The 25458-nt window shown below is 44.1% G+C and overlaps 1 protein-coding gene across 1 annotated transcript in view; it reads right to left on the reverse strand.

Moving 5' to 3' along the window:
• The window catches only part of LOC144705122 (sec23/sec24 transport family protein), a 42566-nt gene extending 25623 nt beyond the window's left edge, over nucleotides 1–16943 (reverse strand). The window contains exons 1-7 of the mRNA XM_078577662.1: nucleotides 16573–16943; nucleotides 16421–16492; nucleotides 15574–15627; nucleotides 15301–15473; nucleotides 15007–15193; nucleotides 14241–14386; nucleotides 13786–13940 (exon numbers count right to left, since the gene is read on the reverse strand). Coding sequence (XP_078433788.1) covers nucleotides 13786–13940; nucleotides 14241–14386; nucleotides 15007–15193; nucleotides 15301–15473; nucleotides 15574–15627; nucleotides 16421–16492; nucleotides 16573–16900 — 1115 coding nt within the window. The 5' untranslated portion in view covers nucleotides 16901–16943. The remainder of the gene's footprint in view (nucleotides 1–13785; nucleotides 13941–14240; nucleotides 14387–15006; nucleotides 15194–15300; nucleotides 15474–15573; nucleotides 15628–16420; nucleotides 16493–16572) is intronic.
• Nucleotides 16944–25458: the final 8515 nt, after the last annotated feature.

Consider the following 25458-nt stretch of genomic DNA (forward strand, 5'->3'; position numbering starts at 1 on the left):
AAGATCATAGACCCGGTAGTCGCTGTGGGTTTCTGCACATGATCTTTGAACTTCTTGCCACAAGTCTCGTACACAGTCAATAAGGAGATAGTCGTCTGCCTGATCTGGTTCCATATTCTTGATCATCCAGTTGGTGATAAAGGCTTCCTCAGATTCCCAAATTACTCTTTCAAGCTTGGGAGCGTCTTCCGAAGGGGCATCTTCTGTCAAGTGATTCCCCAAGTAGATAGCTTTAAGGGATCTTTGGGCCAAAGTTATCCACTTTTGCCCATTGGTCCCATTATACTTGATATCAAGGTCTGGTAAGATCAACCTTGGCTGGGCAGGTGTCTCAGCAGCCTTAACGGTGGTTGAGGAGGTGATCTCGGATTCCTTCTCAACCATCCTTGTTCTGGACTTTCCCATCGGAAGAAAAGTAAGAGCAACACAGACTGCCAATAAGAACTGCTAATAAGAAGTTGACGGAGCGAGTCTTCACCGAAGTAGAAACTTCTCCGAAAAATTCACCCAAAAAAGCGATGATCGGGCGATTCCGAGATGTGAAGATTCGGAAGGAAAAGAATGCCGATCAAGCACAATCCTTCCCTATTCGTCTGCACAGATCGCAAATTGCCCCAAAAACGGAGTTTCTTTCTGAAACGCGTGGATCGCGAATCAACGGACACTCCAGGAACGAACAAATACTTCCGGAAACGCGGGAGTTCGCGAATCACGGAAATACCAGGAACTATTCTTTCCGGAAACACGAGAGTCGTGAATCAACGGAAAAAAAAACCGTAGAGGGATAGCCGAAGAAGAAAGGAAGAAATCGTCGCCCTTTGATGCGCCTACGATCGATGCTCTGATACCATGTAATTTCCGGGAGATTGAAGAGGAGATTTAGGAAGAAGAAGAAAGAATTTTTATTCACTCAAAAATGCCCTACCTTCATACATTTTCCATTGTCCCTTTTAAAGAGAACTACATATTCGACCGTTGGGGCTTTCACGATCGAAGAGGAATATGACCGTTGGAATCAACGGTCATATCTTATGACTGTCTAATGGATCAGTCATAAGAAGTCTCTGATCGGGCCCAATGACACAATGTCTAATAATGGGCCTCATTTGGACCACATGATCTAACAGTTAGTATTAAGATCTGTTATCCTTTTCTTGTTCTTTCTCTGTTGGTTATCCATCTCTCCCCCTGTTGGCCAGGGTTTGGCTGAAGAAAATTGATCAGTTCCATTATGGAAACTACGAAATGGAGAGAATCTGTTGCGCCTATCTGGTTCTACAGCCGAAGTCTCAAGGGGCCATTAATTTGAGGATTTTTGGCCTATTTTGTCATCCAACTCTATAAGCAAGGTCTTGCCTAACTGGCTGGATATGATTGGAGAGCTTGTATGGTCATTCCAATCAACATTTCTTTCCAGGTAGACAGCTGGCAGATGTAGTTGTAGCAACAGAGATCCTGGCTGTGTGGAAAATAAATGCCACAGGGTTTATGTGGAAGGTTGATTTCGCGAAGCCTTATGTCTACCTCGACTGGGACAACACACATGAATTGTCAACTTCATGGGTACCGCAAGAGGAGGCCCTATGTTCCAGGGCCCTGGAGATGCTGATTGGGAGATCCATGAAGTGTTTGGGTCTGTTGTTGATGAGGGGTTGTCTCAAGAACACACACTAACAGCCAATAATAGAGGTGGGGTGGAAGTTAGAGTGCTGTGTGGGGAGTGGGGTCAGTGCTGTTGTGTCATGCGCTTTCCATGATCCCATCAGCATCTCTACCTATTGGTCCTGAAGTTACCGGTGAAGGTCAGCAAGTGCCCAAATGACGTTATGAGAAGATTCTTAAGAAAAAGCTCAGGGTTGGGATGAAAAGAGGGGGATGGCACCCATAACTTGGGATGTAGTTTGCAGACTGGTAACTTGGGGGCTAGGGGTACTGGAAATACGACGTGAACCTGGGGCTAATTGGGTGGAAATAATTATGGGACTGGAAGTGGATACTGTTACACAGGTCTTGAAGGATAGCTATTGACCATGGATGGATTGGGAGAGGTACATGGCTCTGATCTAAGGATCGTGTGTGTTCTGACAGGGTTTGAGGCAGGTTTTCCCTGAAGTTAGAGAAATTATCAGCGCCAAGCAGGGGGACTGCTCAGCCTTTGTTAACTAGTGACCAGAGAGAGGTTGAGAGGGATAGAGGAGAAGCTCCAGCCCTAGGCAGCGCCTAAGAGAGAGGGAGGGTTTGCAAAAGAACATTAACTTCTTTTTAGGGTTTCGACCCCTTTAAAGAAAGGTTACATGTGTGACCACTTAAAGAGGTGTCACACGTGTGACACTTAAAAGAAAAGTAAAGGCATAAAAATAAAGAGAAAGATAAAGAAACCCCATGTGGGCCACTTATAACATGTGGCCCACTCACAGAGGGAAATAACTGGAATATTAGGGGCCATAATCCAACACCCCCCCGCAAGCTAGGTGTGGATATCAGCCATGCCTAGCTTGGAGACCAATAGCTGGAACCTTGGACCGGGCAAGGGCTTGGTGAAGATGTCGGCTTTCTGTTCAGCAGACGGAACATAGGTTGGCAAAATGATTCCACGATCAATGTTCTCAGAGAGATAGTGCCGATTCAAGGCCATATGCTTCGTCCTGTCGTGCTGAATTGGATTTCTTGCTATTGCCAAGGCTGACTGGTTGTCACAGTATAGCCTGATGCCAAGATTATCATACATTCCAAGGTCTTCTAGTAGGTGCTTTAGCCAACGGCACTCTGAGACACCGTGCTTGAGAGCTCGGAGTTCAGCTTCTGCTCTTGAAAGAGATACTTCCTTCTGTTTCTTGCTCCTCCACGTGACTAAACTGCCACCTAAGAAGGTGCAGTAGCCCGACGTAGAACAACTGTCGACCACAGACCCTGCCCAATCAGAATCAGTATATGCTTCCAATGATAAACCCCCTTCTCGTGTGAAGAGAAGTCCCTGTCCAATGGTGAATTTCAAATAGGCCAAAATTCTGTAAACTGCTCGTAAGTGAACCTCATGAGGCTCGCTCATAAACTGACTTAAAAGACTGACGGCATAGGAAATGTCTGGTCTTGTGTGATTGAGATAGATTAGTTTTCCAATCAACCTCTGATAAGAAGTTCTGTCCACGGGAGCTCCATCATCTCTTTTGCCAATTTTCACATTCACGTCCAGTGGTGTCGAGGCAGGTTTGCACCCCAATTGTCCAGTTTCCTGGAGTAAATCCAAGGTATACTTATGCTGACTGAGAGAGATTCCATCCTTGGAATGGGCCACCTCAATACCAAGGAAGTATTTAATCTGACCAAGTTGCTTCATCTCGAATTGTCTGGACAATGCTGTGGTCAACTGACCTATCTCTTCAACGTCCCCTCCAGTGATTAATATATCATCAACATACACTAACAAAATAGTGACTGCTCCAGCTGCACTATGCTTGATAAATAGGGCATGATCTCCTCTTGCTTGATGGTACTTTAGATCAATAATGGCTCTGGTAAAACGACCAAACCAAGCCCTGGGTGACTGTTTCAGTCCATACAAGGCTTTCTTCAACCTACAAACTTGATTTGGCTGATTCGTCAGCTGGTATCCTGGAGGGAGTTGCATATATACTTCTTCCTCCAACTCTCCATGAAGAAAGGCATTCTTCACATCGAATTGGAGAATCTGCCACTCACACTTGGCAGCTAGGGCAATTAGAACTCGAACTGTGTTGAACTTCGCCACCGGAGCGAAGGTCTCACCATAATCAATGCCATGTGTCTGGGTGTACCCTTTAGCCACCAACCTTGCTTTGAGTCTCTCCAGTATTCCGGCTGCATGAAATTTTGGGTTGAACACCCAACGGCACCCGACAGCTCTCTTGCCCTTCGGAAGTGTGGTAAGCTCCCAAGTATCATTCTTCGCGAGTGCTCGCATTTCCTCATCCATAGCAGCCTTCCACCCCGGATCCCGGAGAGCATCTTCGACCCGAGTTGGAATAATAATGTCGCCAAGTCTTGTGAGGAAACTTTTATACTGACTGCTCAACTTGTTGTACCGTACATACTGCCCAATAGGATACTTGGTGTTGACCCGGCAAGACTGTACCCCTTTTCTAAGGGCTATTGGCCATCCCAAGTCAGCACTGACCTCCTCCACTTGGGTATTGGTGGTTATATCCTCTTGTAGTACACCAGAATCTTCTTGCTCAACTACTGCTTCGTTATTGACTTGACTGTCTTCTTCCTCCACCTTCTCTCTTTCATCTGGAACCGGTTGAGCCATGGGTTCTACATCATCTTCACTTGGCCTGATATCTGTGTTTGCAATATTGTCTTCTACCAGAATCGGGGCAGGATCCCGCACAGGCACCGATCCAATGAAACGCAGCGATTCAAGGTCTGTTGCTCCGGTATCTGCAGAAGGTGTTTCAGATGTATAGTACCACTCAGACTCATTAAATACAACATCTGCTGATACAAAGAATTTCCTGGACGGTGGATGATAGCACCGGTATCCCTTCTGAGTACCCGAGTATCCAACAAATATACAACGGAGTGCTCTAGGGTCAAGCTTCCCAGAGCTCTGATGTACATATGCCACGCATCTGAACGTCCGAGGAGGAAGTCCGGAAAATAACTTTATCCCTGGAAAAACCACACTCAACATTTCCAACGGGGTCTTACAATCAATTACTTTCATAGGGATTCGATTTATAAGATGTGTGGCGGTTAGAACCGCCTCTCCCCAGTACCTCTTTGACAGATTTGCTTGAAATAACAGCCACCTAGCAGTGGCCAGCGTATATCCAAGTCGCCTCTCAGCCAGACCATTCTGCTGAGGGGTATTAACACATGAAGATTGATGAACAATGCCATTTTCTGAAAAATAGGACCGTACTTCAGAGTTAAAAAACTCAGTTCCATTATCTGATCTGAAACGCTTAATCTTCTTACCAAACTGATTATGTATCAGTTCACAGTGTGAAACCCTAACCTAGGTTAGGAGGAAGAAGATGAGATTGAGAGAAGAATAATAATCCCATAATAGTGAAGGTACATGAGTTGGGTATATATACCCTAGGAGAGAGAAACGAGAATAAGAGGGTAATGGGCTAAACATAGAGGCCCATTACCCATACAAGATATATCTCACTAATAGCCCCCCGCAAGCGAGGTGTGGATGTCGTCCATGCCGAGCTTGGAGACAGCACGTAGCAGGAGGGGGTTGGAGAGGCCTTTGGTCAGAACATCTGCAGCCTGGTCGGCGGAAGGAACAAACTGGAGGTCAAAGATGCCCTCATCCATCCGCTCCTTGAAGAAGTAGCGGTCACGCTCCATATGCTTGATCCGACCAGTCTGGCCAGGGTTCTTGGCCAAGGCAATAGCCGACTTGTTGTCGCAGTAGAAGTGAATCGGGCCGGTATACTTGACGCGAAGTTCGCACAAGATCCCGTAGATCCACTGGCCTTCCGACGCCCCATCGGCAAGGGCACGGAATTCTGCCTCGGCGCTGGAGCGGGACACCTTGTCCTGCTTACTGCTTTTCCAGCTGACAAGGCCACCAAACACGAAGGCGCAATACCCGGTGGTGGATCGGCAGTCGACGACGGACCCAGCAAAATCAGCATCCGTATAAACCTTCACAGTCAGGTCATTGCTCCGTGGGAAGAGTAGGCCCTTCCCGGGGCAGCCTTTCAGGTATGCAAGGACCCGATTGGCGGCCTGGCGATGAATCTCATGCGGAGCGTGCATGAACTGGCTGAGAAGGTTGACGGCGAAGCTGATGTCTGGGCGAGTGTGGGTCAAATACAGAAGCTTCCCCACCAGCTGCTGGTACTGGTAGGGGTTGACCGGTGGAGAATCGCCCCCTTCGCCCAACTTCACGTTGGGATCAATGGGCGTCCGGAGAGGAGAGCAATCAGTCATGCCCATCAGTGCCAGGAGATCAACAGCATACTTCTGCTGAGATAGGAAGATGCCGCGAGACGAGTAGGCAACCTCAAGGCCCAAAAAATAGCGGAGAGGGCCGAGTGCCTTAATCTCAAACTCCCGAGCAAGAGCGAGACCGAGGCGAGAGGCTTCAGCAGTGTCGGAGCCAGTAATCAGCATGTCGTCGACGTAGACCACCAGGATGGCAACCCCGGCCGGCCCGTGACGGAAGAAGATCGTAGCATCACCGTTACTCTGAGTGTAACCTTCAGCGCGCATGACGGAAGAGAAGCGTCCGAACCACATCCGCGGAGACTGCTTCAGTCCATACAAGGACTTCCGCAATCTGCAGATTGTGCCCGGAGGACCGAGGGGATACCCGGGGGGGTGGCTCATGTAGACCTCCTCCTCAAGATCGCCGTGGAGAAAGGCGTTCTTCACGTCAAACTGCCGGATCAACCACCCATGATGAGCGGCGAGTGCCAAAAGGAGACGGACGGATTCCATCTTCGCCACGGAGAGAAGGTCTCAAATAGTCGATGCCGTAGGACTGCGTAAAGCCCCGAGCGACAAGCCGAGACTTGCGACGCTCAAGGGAGCCATCCGCACGGTGCTTCGGGGTGTGAACCCACTTGCACCCCACGGCCTTCTTTCCCGGGGGGAGAGGAACGACGTCCCAAGTATGGTTTTTTTCCAGAGCCCGCATTTCTTCGTCCATAGCCGCCTACCAATGAGGACAGGCAAGGGCATCGGCCAGGCGGCGTGGGACAGAGACCGAAGTAATGCGGATCAAGAAGAGACGGTATGAGGGACTCAAGCGGTCGTAGGAGAGGTAATGAGAGAGGGGGTAGAGAGGTGTGCAGGTGCACTGGCGGACGCCTTTGCGAAGAGCGATCGGCCAGTCAAGAGAGTCATCGTCAGCACTAGAGGGGGCCGACGGAGAGGGAGAACCAACGGGAGTAGGAGCGGAAGCAATGGAAGTGGGAGAGGACGGCCTGGCAAGAAGAAAGGACTCAGGTGGAGTGGGAAGCAAAGGAGAGGGGTTACTCGGGTCCAAAGTGGAAGACAGCTGAGGAGGGGACGACGAGGGAGGAATCACGTCCGTAGGGGAATGACTGGCTGGGGACGCAGCAGGAGGAAAGGGATCTAACAAAGGGGATGAGGAAACCTCGCCAAGCGGAAGGCCGGAAGAGGAGGCGGCGAAGAAAGGTTGAAACTCAGCGAAGGTGACGTTGGCAGACACGAAGAAACGACGAGTGGGAGGGTGATAGCATTTGTACCCGTTTTGGAGAGATGCCGACGAAGACGCACTTGAGGGCACGGGCGTCAAGCTTCGTCAAAGTGGGCGCCGTGTCGTGGACGTATGATGTGCACCCGAAGACACGAGGAAGGAGGCCCGTTCGTAATGTCACAGCTGGAAAGGCGGTCGACATACGATCGAGCGGACTACAGAACTGAAGAGTCTGAGACGGTAGCCGGTTGACGAGGTGGGTGGCCGTCAAGACAGCTTCGCCCCAGTATGTCCAAGGGACGGAGTAGTTCACGAGCAGAGTGCGGGCGGTAGATGTCACGTAACCAATCCGACGTTCTGCCATGCCATTCTGCTCCGGGGTGGCAACGCAGGACGTCTCATGGAGAACACCACATGTAGCAAAGTACGAGGTCAGCTCCTGGTTGACGTAGTCGCGAGCGTTGTCCGAGCGGAAACGTTGAATTGGGCGGCCAAACTGAGTCTGAACCATTGTGCAGAACTGCTGAACGGTGGCGGCGACAGCGGACTTGGTAGGCAGCAAGTAAGTCCACGTGTAGCGGGTGGCTTCATCAACAAAGAGGAGAAACCAGCGGTGCCCCTTCAGACTAGGCCGCGGAGCCGGGCCCCACACATCACTGTGAACACGATACAGCGGCACCGTCGTATGGGAAGTAGATGGAGAAAATGACGAACGTCGATGTTTGGCTAACTGACATGCCTCGCAAACAACGGTCTGAAGGTCCAAGCCCATACATAAGGACGGAAGCAAACGCTGTAAAGTAGAAAACGGCGGGTGGCCGAGGCGCTGATGAGTGAGCTGAAGGCGGTCGCGGCGAGAGTCAGCCGTGGTGTGAAGGCTGCGCTGCACCATGAAACACGATCGGCCCCCATCCTCGAACAGCAGCAATCCCCGATCCCGTCTAATCGGTGTAATCTTCCGCACCTTGTTAGACAAGAAGATCCCATCAGGTTGGATGTGGAAGGAACACTGAACCGCATCAACAAGACGCTATGTGATAGAAGCAAAGCTCGAAGAGACGGAACATGGAGAACGTTGGGGATGAAACCAAGACCATCCACGTGGATAGTCCCGATACCAGCCACTCGAAGACGTCCGCCCCCGGCAGTGAGGACAGCCCGGTTCCCACCATGCCTCTCATAAGATACGAAGCGGTGATTGAACGAGGTCATGTGTTCCGTGGCCCCCGTATCAAGCACCCAAGTGGTATCCGACAGGAGAGGAGCGGTGAGAGCCGTATGTCCGCAATACCACGAATCAGAAGTAGAGGCAAGAGGCGCACCGAACGTCCCGAAGGAAGCCATAGGCTGAGTCTGGAGGGCGGTCATCTGCGCAGACAACCGAGCAAGATCCGCCTGTAACTGCTCCATGGTGACGGTGGCACTGCCAGTCGAGGAGAGAGCCGGGGCAGGGACAGCCGCAACATGAGCTTTGGAATCTTTGCAGCTTGGAGATCAAACTGCATCTTCCTGCACCGCTTCGCCGTGTGGCGGCGCTTGCCACAGTAAGTACAAACCAGTTTGTCTCGCGGGTCGGCAACCGAGTCCGGGGGAGCAGAGTGGGAAGGCACCGGTGGAAGCGGCAGTAACCCAGGCGAGTCCCCAGAGCGGGAGACTAATGCAGTGGAGTCGGCCGGGTTCGCCATGTCGGGACGATCACGGCGAAGACTGCTCTCCAGCTCAATCAGGTCCTTGACCACGGCATCAAACTCCGGGAGAGTGCCCCGGGTGTGCAAGGTGCGGCGACGCACCTCGGCATACTCCAGGTTGAGGCGATCGAGGAAGGACAAGAAGCGGAGACGAAGAGCATGACGCCGGTCCACTCCGTGCGGGTCACCAACCGGCATGTAGTAGTCAACCTCCCGCCACAGGGCATTGTGAGCCAAGCTGTAGTCCATGATGGACAGCGTCCCTTGGCGGAGAGCATTCGCACGCTCCACAAGCGAGAAGATGCGCCAGTGGTCGGCATCATGGCCACAGTACATGTGGGCATAATCCCAAATCTCCTTCGGGGTAGTCAAGTGGAGGAACTTATCGTAGACCGAAGTAGACAGCGTGTGATTCAGCAGCCAGGAGTGGATGAAATTTTGCTCAGCATCAAGGCACCATAGTGCGGGTCGGTCGGGGCAAGCGGCGGGCATATCAAATGTTTGTGGAGAAGCCGGCCTTTGAGTGTTGACTCCACGAACTTGATCCAGGCCAACAATTGAGGAGCGCTCAAGCGACAGCACTCTGGAGCAGGAGGAAGAGGGAGACCGATCTTCGGAGAAGGGAGGTCTCTCCCGAAGTCGGCAGCGGTGAAGACGGGAGCCTGCACCGGGGGGTTCTCGTCAGACGAGGACCCTGAGTTGATGGTAGACATGAGGGGCAGGCTGGCGGCTGCTGCCTGCGGAGAGCGGGCGACGGCGGCGGGCGGCGGCCGAGGGCTGCGGACGGCGGCGGCTGCCTGCGGAGAGCGGGGGGCGGCTGCGGGCGGCGGCCTAGGCTGCGGCTGACGGCTGCTGCCTGCGGAGAGCGGCGGCAGCTGCGGGCGGCGGCCTAGGGCTGCGGCTGGCGGCTGCTGCCTGCGGGCGGCGGCGGCTGCGGGCGGCGCCTAGGGCTGCGGCTGGCGGCTGCTGCCTGCGGAGGGCGGCGGCGGCTGCGGCGGCGGCCTAGGGCTGCGGCTGGCGGCTGCTGCCCTGCGGAGAGCGGGCGGTGGCTGCGGGCGGTGGCCTAGGGCTGCGGCTGGCGGCTGCTGCCTGCGGAGAGTGGGCGGCGGCTGGCGGCTGCTGCCTGCGGAGGGCGGGCAGCGGCTGCGGGCGGCGGGCGAGGGCTGCGGCTGGCGGTGGCTGCCTGCGTAGAGCGGGCGGCGGCCTAGGGCTGCGGCTGGCGGCGGCTGCCTGCGGAGGGCGGGCGGCGGCTGCGGGCGGCGGCCTAGGGCTGCGGCCTAGGGCTGCGGCTGGCGGCTGCTGCCTGTGGAGAGCGGTCGGCGTCTGTGGGCGGCGGCCTAGGGCTGCGGCGGCTGCGAGACGGATCGCCAGAAAGGGGAAAGAAGAGAGAAGCAAGGCTGGTGAGTCTGCAAGGCAGACAGTGGCAGCCGAAGCAAGGAGAAAGGTCTGGATCAAGAGCTTTGCTCTGATACCATGTGAAACCCTAACCTAGGTTAGGAGGAAGAAGATGAGATTGAGAGAAGAAGAATAATCCCATAATAGTGAAGGTACATGAGTTGGGTATATATACCCTAGGAGAGAGAAACGAGAATAAGAGGGTAATGGGCTAAACATAGAGGCCCATTACCCATACAAGATATATCTCACTAACACACAGAAATTGACAATAATCTTGGGGACCTCTGTCTTGGATTTCAGGAGGTGTACCCACATTGTTCGACTGTAATCATCCACAAAGACAACAAAAAATCTACACCCTGTTAAGCTTTCAACGGGGCACGGCCCCCAAACGTCACTGTGTATGCATTCAAACGGAGATGTGCATCGATCATCCAAAGATTTAAATGCAGTTCGTCGAAGTTTAGCCATTTGACAGGCTTCACAAAACAAATGTTCCACAGAAATTCCACGAAATAAAGATGGGTAACAAAGTTTTAAGAGGTCAAAAGGAGGATGCCCCATTCGTCGATGCAGGCGAACTACTCTGTCCACTTCCGAGCCAGAAGAACTTGTGATCAGACAATGTCCAGAAGGTGCATCGAGCAGGAGCAGGCCACCCTCTCGTCTAAAGGACGAAATCCTCGTCCGGGAGACCTTGTCACATAAAAAACAGTCATCACTGTCCAGAATGAAACGCCAACCACTGTCATCTACAAGTTTTTGTAATGAAATAAGATTCACTTGAAGATCTCTAACATGAAGAACTTTCTTTAAAGTACCAAGTCGATTAAGTATGATATCACCCATTCCTTGCACTGGCAGGGTTCCTCCCCCAGCAGTTTGAACTCTGTGGGGTCCCTCTGCTAGTGAATATTGGATAAACAGATTCCCTTCAGAAGACATATGATCTGTAGCCCCTGTGTCTGCTATCCATTTAGAGGTAGAGGGGTCACCTGATTTTACCAGTGAAGTGGAACTCAGCTTCTCCTGTATCTGATTCATTTGATCTTCTCCTGAATTCTGAGTTTGGGAGGTAGCAACATATGCCTTTTTCCCTGCATTCTGATTTTTCCAGGCCAGTTTCCAGCACTGCTCCTTCGTATGATGACGCCGTTTACAGTAGGCGCACACGAGTGTGTCCCTGTTGTCTTCTCCCTCTGCCACAGTAGTAGCGGGTTGGCTTGCCTGTGCTTGACCCTGAAAGGACCATTGACGATTTGCTGCATGTCCTGCTTGGGTTGTTCGAGACTCTGGCCTTTTTGCAATGAGCACAGCGGAGTTATTTGCCTGAGATTCATGAGCAACCCTGAACCGACTTTCTTGCTGTCTCATGGCGGAGATAGCTTCCTCCAATGTAGGTATTTTCTCTCTGTGGAGGAGTTAGCTCCTCACAGACTCATAGATCTGATTCAAACCCATCAGAAAGGTAAATAGCCTCTGTTTAAGGAGGTACTGACGCTCAACTGATTGAGGATTCTTTGTAGGCCAGAGATAGTCTATTTCCCTCCATATTGCTTTCAATTTTGATGCATATTGCAGAACACTGTCACCTCCCTGCTGTGCTTGTGAAGCCTGGACATTCAATTCATAGATTCTCCAATCATAAGACTGCTCTTCACTGTACTTTTGGACATCATCCCATAGTTCCTTGACTGTAGTTGTATACGGAGCGCAGCAGCGAGTCAAGGATCAGGGACTTCTCAGCCTTCCACAATCGATAGCCTGGACTGGTTGCTTCAACTGGTGAGTCAGTGAGATGAAAACCCAGTTGACGACCATCCAAGGTGAGCTGAACAATTTTCGACCACTCAAACATGTTCAGACCATCAAACTTAACTTCAGGAACTGGAAAAACAACCACAGGGCGACCAATTTCAGAAGTATTGACAACTTCTGAAACCCTGTCCTCTTCTAGTGTTGCTGGTAGGTTAGTTGTATTTCCAGTGCTGGCCATACCTTAACCTTGGACGAGAGAGAGAAGAAACAGGCTTCAACAGATCACAAACAAGTTGTAAGAAGGATGGACGCGCGCAGAGAGCTTGCAAGACTGTGCCTCACTGGTGCGGGATGCTCCCAGGCGGCCTAAGGAATCAGATCCGCTCTGATACCATGTTAACTAGTGACCAGAGAGAGGTTGAGAGGGATAGAGGAGAAGCTCCAGCCCTAGGCAGCGCCTGAGAGAGAGGGAGGGTTTGCAAAAGAACATTAACTTCTTTTTAGGGTTTCGACCCCTTTAAAGAAAGGTTACATGCGCGACTGAGGGTCACACGTGTGACCACTTAAAGAGGTGTCACACGTGTGACACTTAAAAGAAAAGTAAAGGCATAAAAATAAAGAGAAAGATAAAGAAACCCCATGTGGGCCACTTATAGCATGTGGCCCACTCACAGAGGGAAATAACTGGAATATTAGGGGCCATAATCCAACAGCCTTCCACTATAGGCTGGATGCCTAGTCAGATTGATGCAAATTATTGGGAAGAGTTCCCCCGTCTACTCGCCCTGGCACTGAATCCTCAGTCCATGGTTCAGGAATTCTGGGATAGCACGTGGAATCCATGCTTGACCAACACCTTGTCAGGCCAGAGAGTGGATGATTGTCCGAGGATGCAGCTCCCTATTACATCTATGTCCACTGCATGAGACGCAAGATGGTTGAGGTGGATTGGCACATCCTTATCTGTCTGAGATGTTTATACACAGCTCAGAAACATACACTTAGAGGAGGAACTGACAGCCATCCACATTTACCGTGCCAAATGGAAACAAAAGATCTCCCTAAAGGTGTGATTTTTTGGTTGGTTGCTCCTTTGACGAAGGCCGCTGAAGTGAGTCGTGTGGAAGAGGTGCATCCCAGAAGCCTCAGGCTAATGTCTGAAATGCGCAAGTGGGGAAGAAGATTGCACCTATTTATTCTTAGAATGTGAGTATCAGCCCACTGGACGAATACAAGTGATGGATGTCTCCTCAAAAGAAGCCTTCTGGATTCTATACAGGCCGGTGCACTTAAGGGTTGGAGTGTGGTTGGGCCTTCACGGTACTCTGGGCAACATGGCTACATCAGAATGAAGTTATTTTCAATAGAAGTGAGATGTCGCTTGTACAAGCCATGGTGAGTCTTGCCTCTTCTTGGCTCAAAGGGATGTAAACAGAGGGAGTGGGCACTTTAGGTCTCTATCACATCGGTATCACAAAGGGATGTAATCATGGATCATATCTCTATCACATCGGGAGGATAACAATTTGGGGAAATCTTCCTCTCATTTGTCAAAAAAAAAAAATGAACACAGTTTCTTTATTTTTAGAACATGCCGCAGGGAGTATCAAAACCAAATATATTTTTTGGTAGAGAGTGTATAAACCTGAAGAGAAAAACGATCATTTAACATAACTACATGTTATTAGTCAATTGTTCAGAACGGTTTGGACATCATCTACTCTTTCAGGAAACCTTTCACCATGAAAAATACTCAAAAGTTTGAGGAAATCATACATGTCTTGAGGAAGGGTTGAATCCTCTGTGCTTGAATACAGAAGCAACGAACCACCACTCTCAATACTGAGAAATTTCAGGGATGCCAAGTCCGTGTATTCATTTGTAACAGCAAATATGTCCACACAAACTCCTGACTCCACAGCAGCAGCTGCCTGAAAGCTTCCAGTCAAAAACAGAAAAGGCCAAACATAGGGGGTATTATTGTTATGAGGAAGCACATGACACTCACGTGCTACATAGTTTTATGCAAGATGGCAGTTGTAACATTCGCAACGGGCCACTGATCAGCAAGCCCAATATGTGTCTGAACATGTGCATCTCATATTGGGCCTGTTGGTCACTGGCCATTACACATGTTACAACAATTGCCTTGCATAAAATTATGTAGCTCGTGAATGCCACAAGTTACCTTTAAGCACTTGTGATTAACCATAGTTTCCTACTGAACTTACCAGATCTTTGTAGAATGGGGTTTGCTCAGGAAGCAACGCACGATCTGCATCCTCCCCTTTGCTCGCATATTGTTCCCCATACCTCTGTGTGTCCAACTGCCCAGGCCCATAATCCGGAGGGCCTGTTAAAAATGCAAACACCCTGGCTACAAAACAGAAGACAATTATCAGGCGACTTCCATAGAACCTGGAGTAAAAACATATAAATAGAAGCATGTGTACTCTCTCTCTCTCTCCTACCATCATTCTTGAATCTCTCTTTATCTAGCTCTCACTTTCTCTCTCTGACACACATTCTCCCTCTGGACCATTTTTTCAAGTTCTCTATGTTCTGTTTAATTATCTCTAATTCATTATCGCATTACATTACTACAAATAATTAAAAATCATATATTCTGATTTATACAATGAAGAGAACCCCTCTTTCCTTGATCTCTCTCTCATTATCATACTCTCTCTATCTGAATCAATAATTTGAATCTCTTAATCCATTTCTAATATTTTTCCCGCACATTTCTTTTGTCAGGTTCCCTGAATACTCTTCTCTAATCCTCCCTCATTCACAATCTCTCTCTCTATCATGGACCCATGGTCATGAATAATGAATTAAGTATCATGCTCCAGAGGTTGGAACGTTATCCAGAGTAAAGACATTTACAATAGAGTAAATAGATACTTCTAGTAAGAAATCATTAAACCCGAAGGTTGTGAAAAAGACAAATCTGCAAGAGCCATAAAGTTCATAACAAAAGCATCATCAACATACCTAAGGCATATGTGTTACCATATTCTGAGCCCAAGTAGTTGACAAGGGCCTCCATGGCCACTCCAAATCCTCGGCCGCCCAAGAACACACCATCAAGCCCTTGTCCAGCAGCAGTGGTTCTTTCCCAAGAAGTGGTGGGTCTGAGAGTTTCAAGGGCTGCTGCAATCCTATCCTTGCATGTTTCCACCTATTTAATAGCGTTAAAGAACGTTCAAGTTTTATTAGAGGTGAACATGCACATCTTTAATAAGGGTGCGACAAATAAAAATTAATGTTAAACTAAGCATCACATACAGGAGCCAGGAAAGAAAGCAAAGGCATGGCGTCTTCAAGTTCAACAGCTAATTTGGCATCCGAGTCAGGGGGAATGAAGACATTCTTCACAACAGGTATTGCCCCTTGAACATCATAAAGCCCAATTTTATGGCTGAATGTCATGAGACCAAACAATGATCCTGGACTCAGGCCTGTAAAAAGAATATACATATAATTCACATGCTAGATCGTTAGTAACGATTATAAGCATGAAGATATAGCTTCAGTCAATAGATGAATAGAAAATCAAACCTTCAAGAGCCGCTAGAAGTGCACTCTTTACAAGTTCTAGGAACTCCTCGGAAGCTGCGGAGTTTACATACATCGAAATTAATACTGGTTTCTCAAAATATGGTGAAAATATTTCGTGCCTACTGGATTAACCAAATAGATTTCGAAGGAATTTATTGAGAGAAACAGCACATCTACATACAGAGACAGTAATAATAAATTTATAGTTCATGCGTGAGAAAACACTAGAACCACAAATATGTAGTTGTGGATTAAATTCAACTTATAAAAGAAATGATCATCTAGAGGAAGAAAGACTATGGCAAATGGTAGACTGTCATATCACTGAATTGACTAAATGCGTCGGAATTGACTAAATCAACATAGAAACCTCAAGAAAAACTTGCAAGTACCTAAGCTCTCTGATCTTAACTTTCATCCAAGATTTCCTGAATCTTAACCTTTTCATATGACAATGAGAAACTTTGGCAAAATCTACCTAGTCATTGTAGATCTTTTTATCAAAAGTAGATATTCTTAAAAGTCTTTCGTTCTACAAAAAAAAAAATCAGGATTATACTGTTACGTTGAACCATTCATGACCTTATACCTTCTGAGGTATCAGACCTGGGCAAAAACAGTATAATTAGTCGAGTTTAATTTACCGGACCTCAAAGAGCAGAAATTTCAAAACCACAAAAAAATCTCACTATGGCTCTGATTCTTACAGAAGTTAGAGGCAAAAGCATGATCTACCGTCTCAACCTGAGAAATTCTTATAACGATAATTAACGAGTAATGTTCCTCAGATAACAGACCCCTCAATTTTAAACGCAGAATTCGCTACCCAAAATACTCGGAATCTTACACGATAGATCCACAGCAGCAACGTAAACCGGCCTCGCCTCGATGGCTCCTTTCCCAGAGCCCTCCGCAGCAACTACCCAGGAAAAAAAAAAAAGCCGCTCAAACAAGCCAATTATCAAAAATTTAAAATGTTTAAGGGTAAAAGGGGCGAACCCGGGAGCTCCAAATCGATGAAAGAGGAGACCATCTCTGGAGAAGACTGCGCATGGGAGTACCGGTCGATAGCCTCAGCGCTGAGGCCGTTGAGGGCGCCACAGAGAGCGCAATTCCACGACCACTGGTCCAATTCGCAGTAGGTGTTGAAGTAGGCCCAGCAATTCTCGCATCGGGGGAGGAGGTGGCCGTCCCCGCCGTACGTCGGGGGGCTGCCGTGCTCGTCCTCGAGAGAGAAGGGCGTGACCGTGACGCCCCAGGGCAGCCCGCAGGCTTCGTGCGCCTCCCGATCGACGGGAAATCGCGACAGGCTCGCCCTGATCGCCATGGCCAGCAAGCTTGGAGCAAGAGATCAAGCCAGAGAAGAGAGAAGAGGGAATGTGAGAGAGAGAGAGAGGGGGGTATTTATAGTGCTTGGATGCGGACGGGACGGTAGTTTCGTCCCATTGGGACGAAAAACCGTCTGATGGTCTCGGAACGGGACGATTGTTTCGCCCGTGGACGAAATTACCGTTCCGTCTGGGGCCTTGGATGACGGACGGGACGGTCTCTGCGTCCGTGCACTTTGACTTGGTCAAGAATCCCCCTGAGAGCTCCAGCTGGAACTCGACACGTGTCAAGTTCCTAGTGGCTCAATGCACTGTTTTGTTACAGACGTGGCAGGGGACTAGAATGTCTTGGACAGGACGGGTTTCGGAGGGGACGGGACGTGGATGAAAATATTTGGGAGGGGACGGATTCTGGACGGGAAGATTCGGAGGAAACTATAAAACAATGGGACGTAGGACGGGTTTTTGTCCCGTCCCGTCCATCGTCTGCGTCCTGGATGCTGGTGCACTACTGTTCGGGATGGGACGGTTGGATGGTTTGGGATGGTTTTCATCCCGTCTCATGTCCCATTTTTTGGGTCGTCTGAAACCATCCCGTTCCAGACTCGTCCCCTACTTAACCGTCCTGTTGGGGAAAAAATTAGTAATAATAAGAATCCTCGTGACTAAAGAAAATGTCGAGAGAAAATGCAATTAAAGTGAGGATAATTAATTTAAACTTAAGAAATCTGAAAATTATGGTCAAGTGTGTGCTTCATTATTCCTTCGAAAAAGGAGATATCAAGATTTTCATTATTCTCTCAAAAGAGAGTGATATAAAAAATGAGATATCAAGATTCTAAACAATATAGTTTGGGGATCAATCAGGAATAAATGAGATTTTTATAATATGAGAGGTGTAAAGATGTACTTACGGAATTGGAAGGATATTAAATAATATGTTTCATATAAAATAATAATTCTCTCTCACAAAGTAGCATCCCATTCTTCATCTGATGCCATTTAGGAGTTAGTTTAAATTTTTACATGATCTAAAGTCCCAAGATTATTGAATGGAATATTTCGATGTAACAAATTATTTACAAAGATGAATGTGACTTCAAGAGTTGTAAGATGTAACATTTTTATGGATGGAATAAACTATAGAATTGAATCATAATAATCATGAAATATTTTATACTATTTTGAAGATTGGTTGGGATGGAAGAGAATAATCCTTATTCTTAACCCGTACTCACTTGGACTTATATTATTATTGAACATAATTGCACTAACTGAATTTAATAATTATAAAATTCATATATTATTGAAAACTCCATTCCTTTATCCTGTTATCTTATAAAAGTAAAGCATGTTGTGAAGACAAAAAAACTTTCAGAACTTGTAGAAGAGCATCCGCCTATGATTTAAAAAATAAGAAATAAGATTATTAATAATGAAGGATCAAGATCTTAGTGACTTTTGCATGAAAAAAATTGAATAGAAAAAAACTATTGGGATGAATGGTCAATTTTTTTTAATAATAATGGTTAATAGGGTTTGGGATCATATCCTGGCAATCCCAAGTGAGTTACATGAACATATTATTATATATGCACTTTATTTGAGTTACAAAAAATCTAGAGATATTTTGAAATCAGACATCTTAGTCTATATGTTTTATTTATTCTTTGGAGTTATATTTCACTTTAAATTAAAATCTTCACTATATCTCAGAAAAATAATATTTAATATCGTGTCATTAAAAAATATCACATCTTGATTAGAGGTTACAAAATTATAGCTTAAGAAAGGTCAATGGACCTTCTATAAATATTTTTATAAATGAAATTTTCCATTCACAACCAAACATCTCTAAAGAAGCATCTCACAATATTTTAAAATTCTGTTTAAGGAGAATAGATATAGTGCGTGATTGGAGGCTACCCACTATGCCAATTATTTATATTTGCTTATTTTTTAATGTGTATGTGTAATTGTATTTTCCGTATCTTTGTCTAATAAATTAATTTTTTGGTGAAATTTTTATAAAGAGAATTCACCTGTTACTTTTTTTGCTTATTTTTTTTATTAGGGGACGATGAAAAGAAAACATTAGGGGTAAGAGCAAGTGATTACACACATTATGCACATTAATTTACATCATAAATTTTATGTTATGATGAATGAGTTAGGATAAACTTTTGTGTGTAAGTTTTTAAGTCGTTAAATAATGATATTCGTGTATATGTGTTCTTGATGAGTCCCAATTTAGGGGTTTTATGTCGTTGTTTTGATTCAGACTTAACCAACAATACTTATGAAAATTTTCCACTTAAATCCTCTATAATTAATATAGGGCAAGTTAGGGGTCGATCAACAGAGAGACCGAAATTTAATTTCAGAATTTTTCTCAAGCTTGAAATGAAGAAAATGATTTTGAAAGTAAAAATACAATTTCTGGGATTTTTTTAGGTTTTAGTTAATTTATACAATTTCTTATGATTTAAATTAAATCAGAAATACAAAGAAAAACACTAAAAATAACACTAATTTCTTAACAACAGAAATTGAAAATAAATACTTTAGAATTTTCTAGAATTTAATTTACACCAAAAACTACTAGAAATATTAAAAACGAGAGTTAGAGATTTTATAAGATTTTCTTGAAATTTTTAAAGCATTGTAATTTGATAATATGAATTTTGTGGATTTTTCTTAATTTTTTGGATTTTTTAAATGCAGACAATTTTTTTTCCTACTATTTATGATTTTTTAATAAATTTTAAATGCTAAAAATAGAGAAACTACCTGCTCCGGCGATCGTTGGCGGCGGCATCAGCGGATCGGATGGGCTGGTGGGCCTTGTGTGGGCCGTTTAGGGCTGGCCTTAGTGGGTCAGCCCAATTAAGACAGCCTATTGGGTCAGCCCAAATAAGGCAGCCTCTTGGGTCAGCCCAACTAAGGCATGGCTTAGCCGATTTGACTAAGTCCTGCACAGTGCGGTTTTTTTGCCCTAAATAATGGAATTCAAACACAATTTTTTAAAATAAATTGAAAAGAAGAATGAAGGATGATCAAGAGATAGATAGGAATGGATTTTAGAGAGAGAATGAAACGGTTTTAGAGAGAAAAAATGACAGAAATGAAGAGATATAGAAAGAAAATGAAGAGAGGATGTAGAAGAAGTTTGAGATGCAATTTGAAGGTGCAAATGAAGAAGATTTTTATGAAATTTTGAGGGGATGAAATAAGGATATGGATGAAAGTCTGGAGATATAAATAACTGATTATGGAGAGAGAAAAGGTCAAAATCAGGAGATAGAGAGAGAAAATGAAGAGAGAGAGTATAAGGAGTTTGAGGTAGAATTTGAAGGTGCAAATGAAGAAGATGTTTTATGAAATTTTTAGGGTAGTAACTAGGGATGTGCATGAAGGTCTAGATAAGATAAATAACCTAGTATAGAGAGAAAAATTAGGGAAAATGAGCGTTTAGAGTGAGAAATGATAGATTTTAAGGGTAAATGGATGGATAATGATGAGGAAAATGTAAATCTAGGTTCCTAAAACCTCAATGCAGGTTTAATGAGCCCTAAATGCTTCCTCTACATTCTGTATCCTTATATTTTTCCAAGATCAAGCATTTTTCAATGCAAACAAGAGATGGGATTAAGAAAAAACTTCAATAAACTTACATTAAGCAGGTTGAACAACATGGATTCTGAAAAATGTCTTGTCGTGATGGCCAGCCACTTGCTAGAGAACATCCAGAATGAGGGGAAATTGACGCAGCCTTAGTACACGAACGATGTAGGAACACGGCTTGAGTCCACAAGCCTTGCTCTACTTGAAGGAGCTAAGTCCTGAATCCATAGAACTAGCCTCTCGAACCCTTGAGTCCACAAGGGTTTGTACTTGAATCCACAAGCACACAAGCACTCTCTAACAAAGAGAACACTCAGAGGGGAGAAACAACAATTTCAACAAGACAATAGATATCAATGATGCTCATTCAGGGGTACGTGGGGGCCTTACATAGGCCACAAGAAGTGCAGGGTCGTCCATAATGACTGTACCCATGATAAGACAAGTCAAAACATTGAGAAAAACAAATCTGACAAGCTAAAACAGAGGATAAGCAGCCTGACAGGCCTGAGCAGAGATATCCAGCAGATTATGGGGCATGTAGAAGATGTCATGAGATATATGTGTGTCTCAAGAAGATCCTAATGGGACAAAACAGAATATGCAGATCTGACAAGTTAAAGCAGAGATCCTGGCATAAGAAGAATCTGGTAGAGGATTCTGTCAGAAGATATTGTCAGAGATAATCATGTCAGAAGATCTTGTCAGGGAAAATCCTGTCAGAAGATCTTGTCAGAGAAAATCATGTCACAGGATTTTGAGGGGCTCTAGGTATATTTCTACAGATCTTGTCAGTTCGAGAACAATCTCCTTCTTGGGTCACAACTTGCCAACGGGCCTCATAAAATGGGCTTCTGGGCTACATCATAAAATGAGGGAGAAAAAGAGTATTTATACATTTCAATAATTACTAAAATACCCCTTTGGGCATCTCATATTCTCTTTTCTTGCCATTTTGCCTCTTTTTCTCCATTGGTTAAGAGCTTTGCCTTGTAATTTCCAGCTTATTTCTTTTGTAAGGTGTTTGAAGGCCCAATAGGTAGGTCAGGCAGTGGTCCAAGCCCCTCTAATTTCTCTTTTAAAAGCCCACAACACCATTTCATCATTTCAGCCCATTTTGATAGTCACTAAGTTCCCAAAAATTCTCCAATTCCCTAAAAATTGTATCTTCTAATTCCCGTAAACTTCTGCACATTTGGAAATATAAAATAATCATCAGTAATCAAACTGCTTGACTTCATAAAAGTCAATGAAGTTAGTGAAAAATAACCATAATGTGCAAAAGTTGGAATTTCTAGCTAATGTATAAATATTTGGTTAAATTCAAATAAGGACATGACAAATTATAAATTAATAATACCAAAAACATCTAAAATAAATGTTAATATATATGCATTTATCTTTTTATCACTTCTCACACTGCAATTACATGGTAAAATCATCTAAACATTGAATTACACGAATTAGGAGAAAAAAATTGGAGGTCAATTACATACGATGGAATTATATGCAGCCTGCAAGCTAATTGCACATTCCTCATCGCCTTCAACATTCAATAATACATATCATATTTGTTACATGCAATTATAATAATGAAATCCAAGGATATATGCAATGTTAAGTGAATTATAATGAGATCATAATATGGTGTTTAATTTTTTTAATCAGGTATCCTAAAACATACTATTTATATGGTATTCAGGAAGAACTTAATACTATACAAATATTATAACGTTATCTTCTTCCACTCATATGATGGGCATGGTCAATCCTATCAGCATTAGTGTGGAGACACTGAGAGAGTGTGTGGAATTTAGGGGAAGAGTTCACTAAATTAATTCATATATATATTGTATTGGTTTTATACCTAACTTTCAACCAGGTATATTCAAGTAACAACTATGTAAGTGTTCTTTGGTGATAAATAGATTTAATAATTAACTTTTTTTTAGTTGAAATCCTTCTGTCACATGATTTTTAGGATTTTTATATAGGTTATGGTTTAGCTTTTTGTTGGAAGCTAAGAGGGGGGGGTGAATTAGCTTATCTTCTTCTTTTTTACCTAGTTAGCTTTTAAGATTCCTTGATTTGACACTCACCTTCTTTCTCTCGAACACTTAGATTTACTTGGTTCCTCGATCCGCTTAGTGATCGAGTCAATCCAAGGCCCCCCTTCGAGTCCAAATTAGGACTCAGGATAATCTTACTAAGGATCCTCCCTTGTAAGGTACCCTAACCCAACTTACAGAGTTGCTTCTGCAGAGGAGTCTTCCGATGGCACGTCACGTTCTTTGGTGCACGAGCTTCAACCCCGAACCGCCTTCGGGTAGAACGTCATGAACTCTTCCTCGTACGTCCACTTCCCTCGTCACCGTCACGTCCTTGGTGCCACCAACGTCACCTCCCTGCCTTCTTGATCTTCGTCACCTGTTCAGATTAGTGGAAGAAACGATATACCGCTCCCCGTGATTGATCAAAGGTCAATCACCGCTCTCAATGATGTATGAATGATAAAAAAAACTAAGATTCAAATGTAATATCAAGATAAATTCTGAAAACCTATTTCATAAGTACTTTCAAGATCAACAAATCAATTCCTCTTAATCACTTTCAAAAATAATATCAATCCCTTCACTATCCTTCACAAAATCTCATAAAAATCACCACTAACTCAATGATTGTGGAGGAGACTATCACCTTATTCAGTAAATAAATGAATGATGAAAATTAAAAACTTCCCTTATCAATGGAGAAGCACAGCCACACAGATTGCAGGGGAGAAACTTCACAAGAAGCAGCACTTTCTTCTTCAAGAGTAGCACAAGAGAGATATTTTTCAAAAGGTATACCTCAACCCTTGCTCTGAAGGTGTATTTATAGGGGTAGATGGGTAGATTGTAATTTTCTGAGAATTTCAAAAAAAATTTGAGCTCAAAAGGAGCTTTAATTATTTTTTTATGATTTTTCAAAGTTTTATAGAAAGTTTCCTTAATTAAAAAATTAATTATAGTAATTAATGCTAATTAAAGTAGTTAGGTTTAATATAGGAATTTCAAAAGTCGGAAAAAATACAATTTTTAGAAATAAGAAATGATTTTGAAAAGTCAACCGTCGGACCCGACCTTTGGAATAAATCGAATTTCCTAATTCGATTTTTTGGGTCCAAAGTACATTATATATGAATAATTTATTTCTACACTAAGAGATGACTTCTGGCGCAGTGGTAAATCGCTTCATTATTGAGGCGGAGGTCTTGGGTTAAAATCTCGTTCTCCCCATATATATATATATATATATATATATATTTAATTCAATCTTTAGTAGCGGACCCGACCTCGGATTTAACTGGTTAAATCCGCCCGTCGGGTCCACCACTAAGGCTAATGGGCTCCGCCCATTTAGGCCTTATTGGGCCCTTCTTAAATGAACTAAAATGCCAGAAATTTATTTAGAAGTCAATTTTGCACTATTTAAAATACTTTTAATTGTTTAAAAAATTCAGAAAAATATTTATAATATTTTTAAAGTATTTAAAAATATTTCTAAGGCTTCTGAAAATAATTTCAACATACGTTAAATATGAAATGACCTTTTAAAATATTTTAAAGTATTAAAATAACATTTTAATACTTTAAAACTATTTTCAGAAATTTTAAAAAACATTTTTCATTCTCCCAAGTACTTGATGATTATTCTAGTTTATTTTATAGTTTTAACACATTTAAAAAACATAATCTTAAAATATTTTAAGCTCTAATTATAAATTAGTTTCTTAATTATAAATTCATGATATTAATGTAATTTAGTGTACATTAAAACACAAAAACCTCAACACTTTTAATATGTTTACATAGGGAAGCAAAGTTTGTGTTTTCATCTCCACATGCAGTGGATTCTAGAGTAAGGAAATTTATTTTTCCAAGAGGACAAAAAACAGAAGGTAATGTGTGATATTTAGGAATAGGAAGAAAGAACAAGGTCAAAATGATTTAGACAATCGCTGAATTTGCAGAATGTAGCAGGAGGGTTAAAAGTGGAAGAATAATAAAAAAGATGGTGAGAGAGAAGATAGGAGGACAAGAAGGAACAACTGAGAATAAAATAAATGAATGAGAGCATAAAAAGGAACAAATAATGTCATAAAATAGTAAATAAATAATATAGAAGTATGTAAAGGAAAAGTAAAGGCGATTGCAGGATGACAAGAAGAGAGATTAGTTCTGAGTGTTAGTGACATAGGAAAAACTACAGTGGCATAATTTCATACTGTAGCAAGAAGGGAGACAAAAAATGAGAAAATCGAGGAACCAGATAATAAAGATGATGGAATAGTGTAGGAATGAGGAAAATATTTTAGCAAAAAAGGTAGATATTGATGCTGAATTTTTTTCAGAGATATTAAATATTTTAAAGAGGAGAGTTATAGACTTATAGTGAGATGTTTTGTTTGGGGAGAGTTTTGTTTGGTGTATAGACATAGATTTAGATTGAGATGTTGAGTCGAAGATCAAGGAAATAAAAATACCTAACACATTTTGTATTTCTAGAGAGGAGAGAGAGATTTTTGTATTTTTGGTAATTTCCGAGATATGAAGATAATTGAAGTGACTTTTGATAAATTATGTGGCAGGTACGAAATCTAACAAAATATTAATAATATTTTGATAAAAATATGGAATAAAATATGTAATTGGTGAGTATCCAGGGACCAAAAATATGTAATTGGTGAGTATCCAGGGGCCTCCAAGGCTCCAGGTCCCTCGCAAGTCCTCTCCTTCTTTTAGGGAAATTTACAGTATTCCTCTGTACACCTCTAGGTACTGAAACTCTCACTCCCATTAAAAAGCATGCAAGAGGGAATATGAACTGAGATTTGGCCAGAGAAAAAATGATGAATTTTATTCTATAAAATGCTTTAGGGATATATCTCTAG

This window comes from Wolffia australiana, chromosome 7, assembly GCF_029677425.1.
Source record: "Wolffia australiana isolate 7733 chromosome 7, ASM2967742v1".
In the NCBI taxonomy this organism is placed as follows: Eukaryota; Viridiplantae; Streptophyta; class Magnoliopsida; order Alismatales; family Araceae; genus Wolffia; species Wolffia australiana.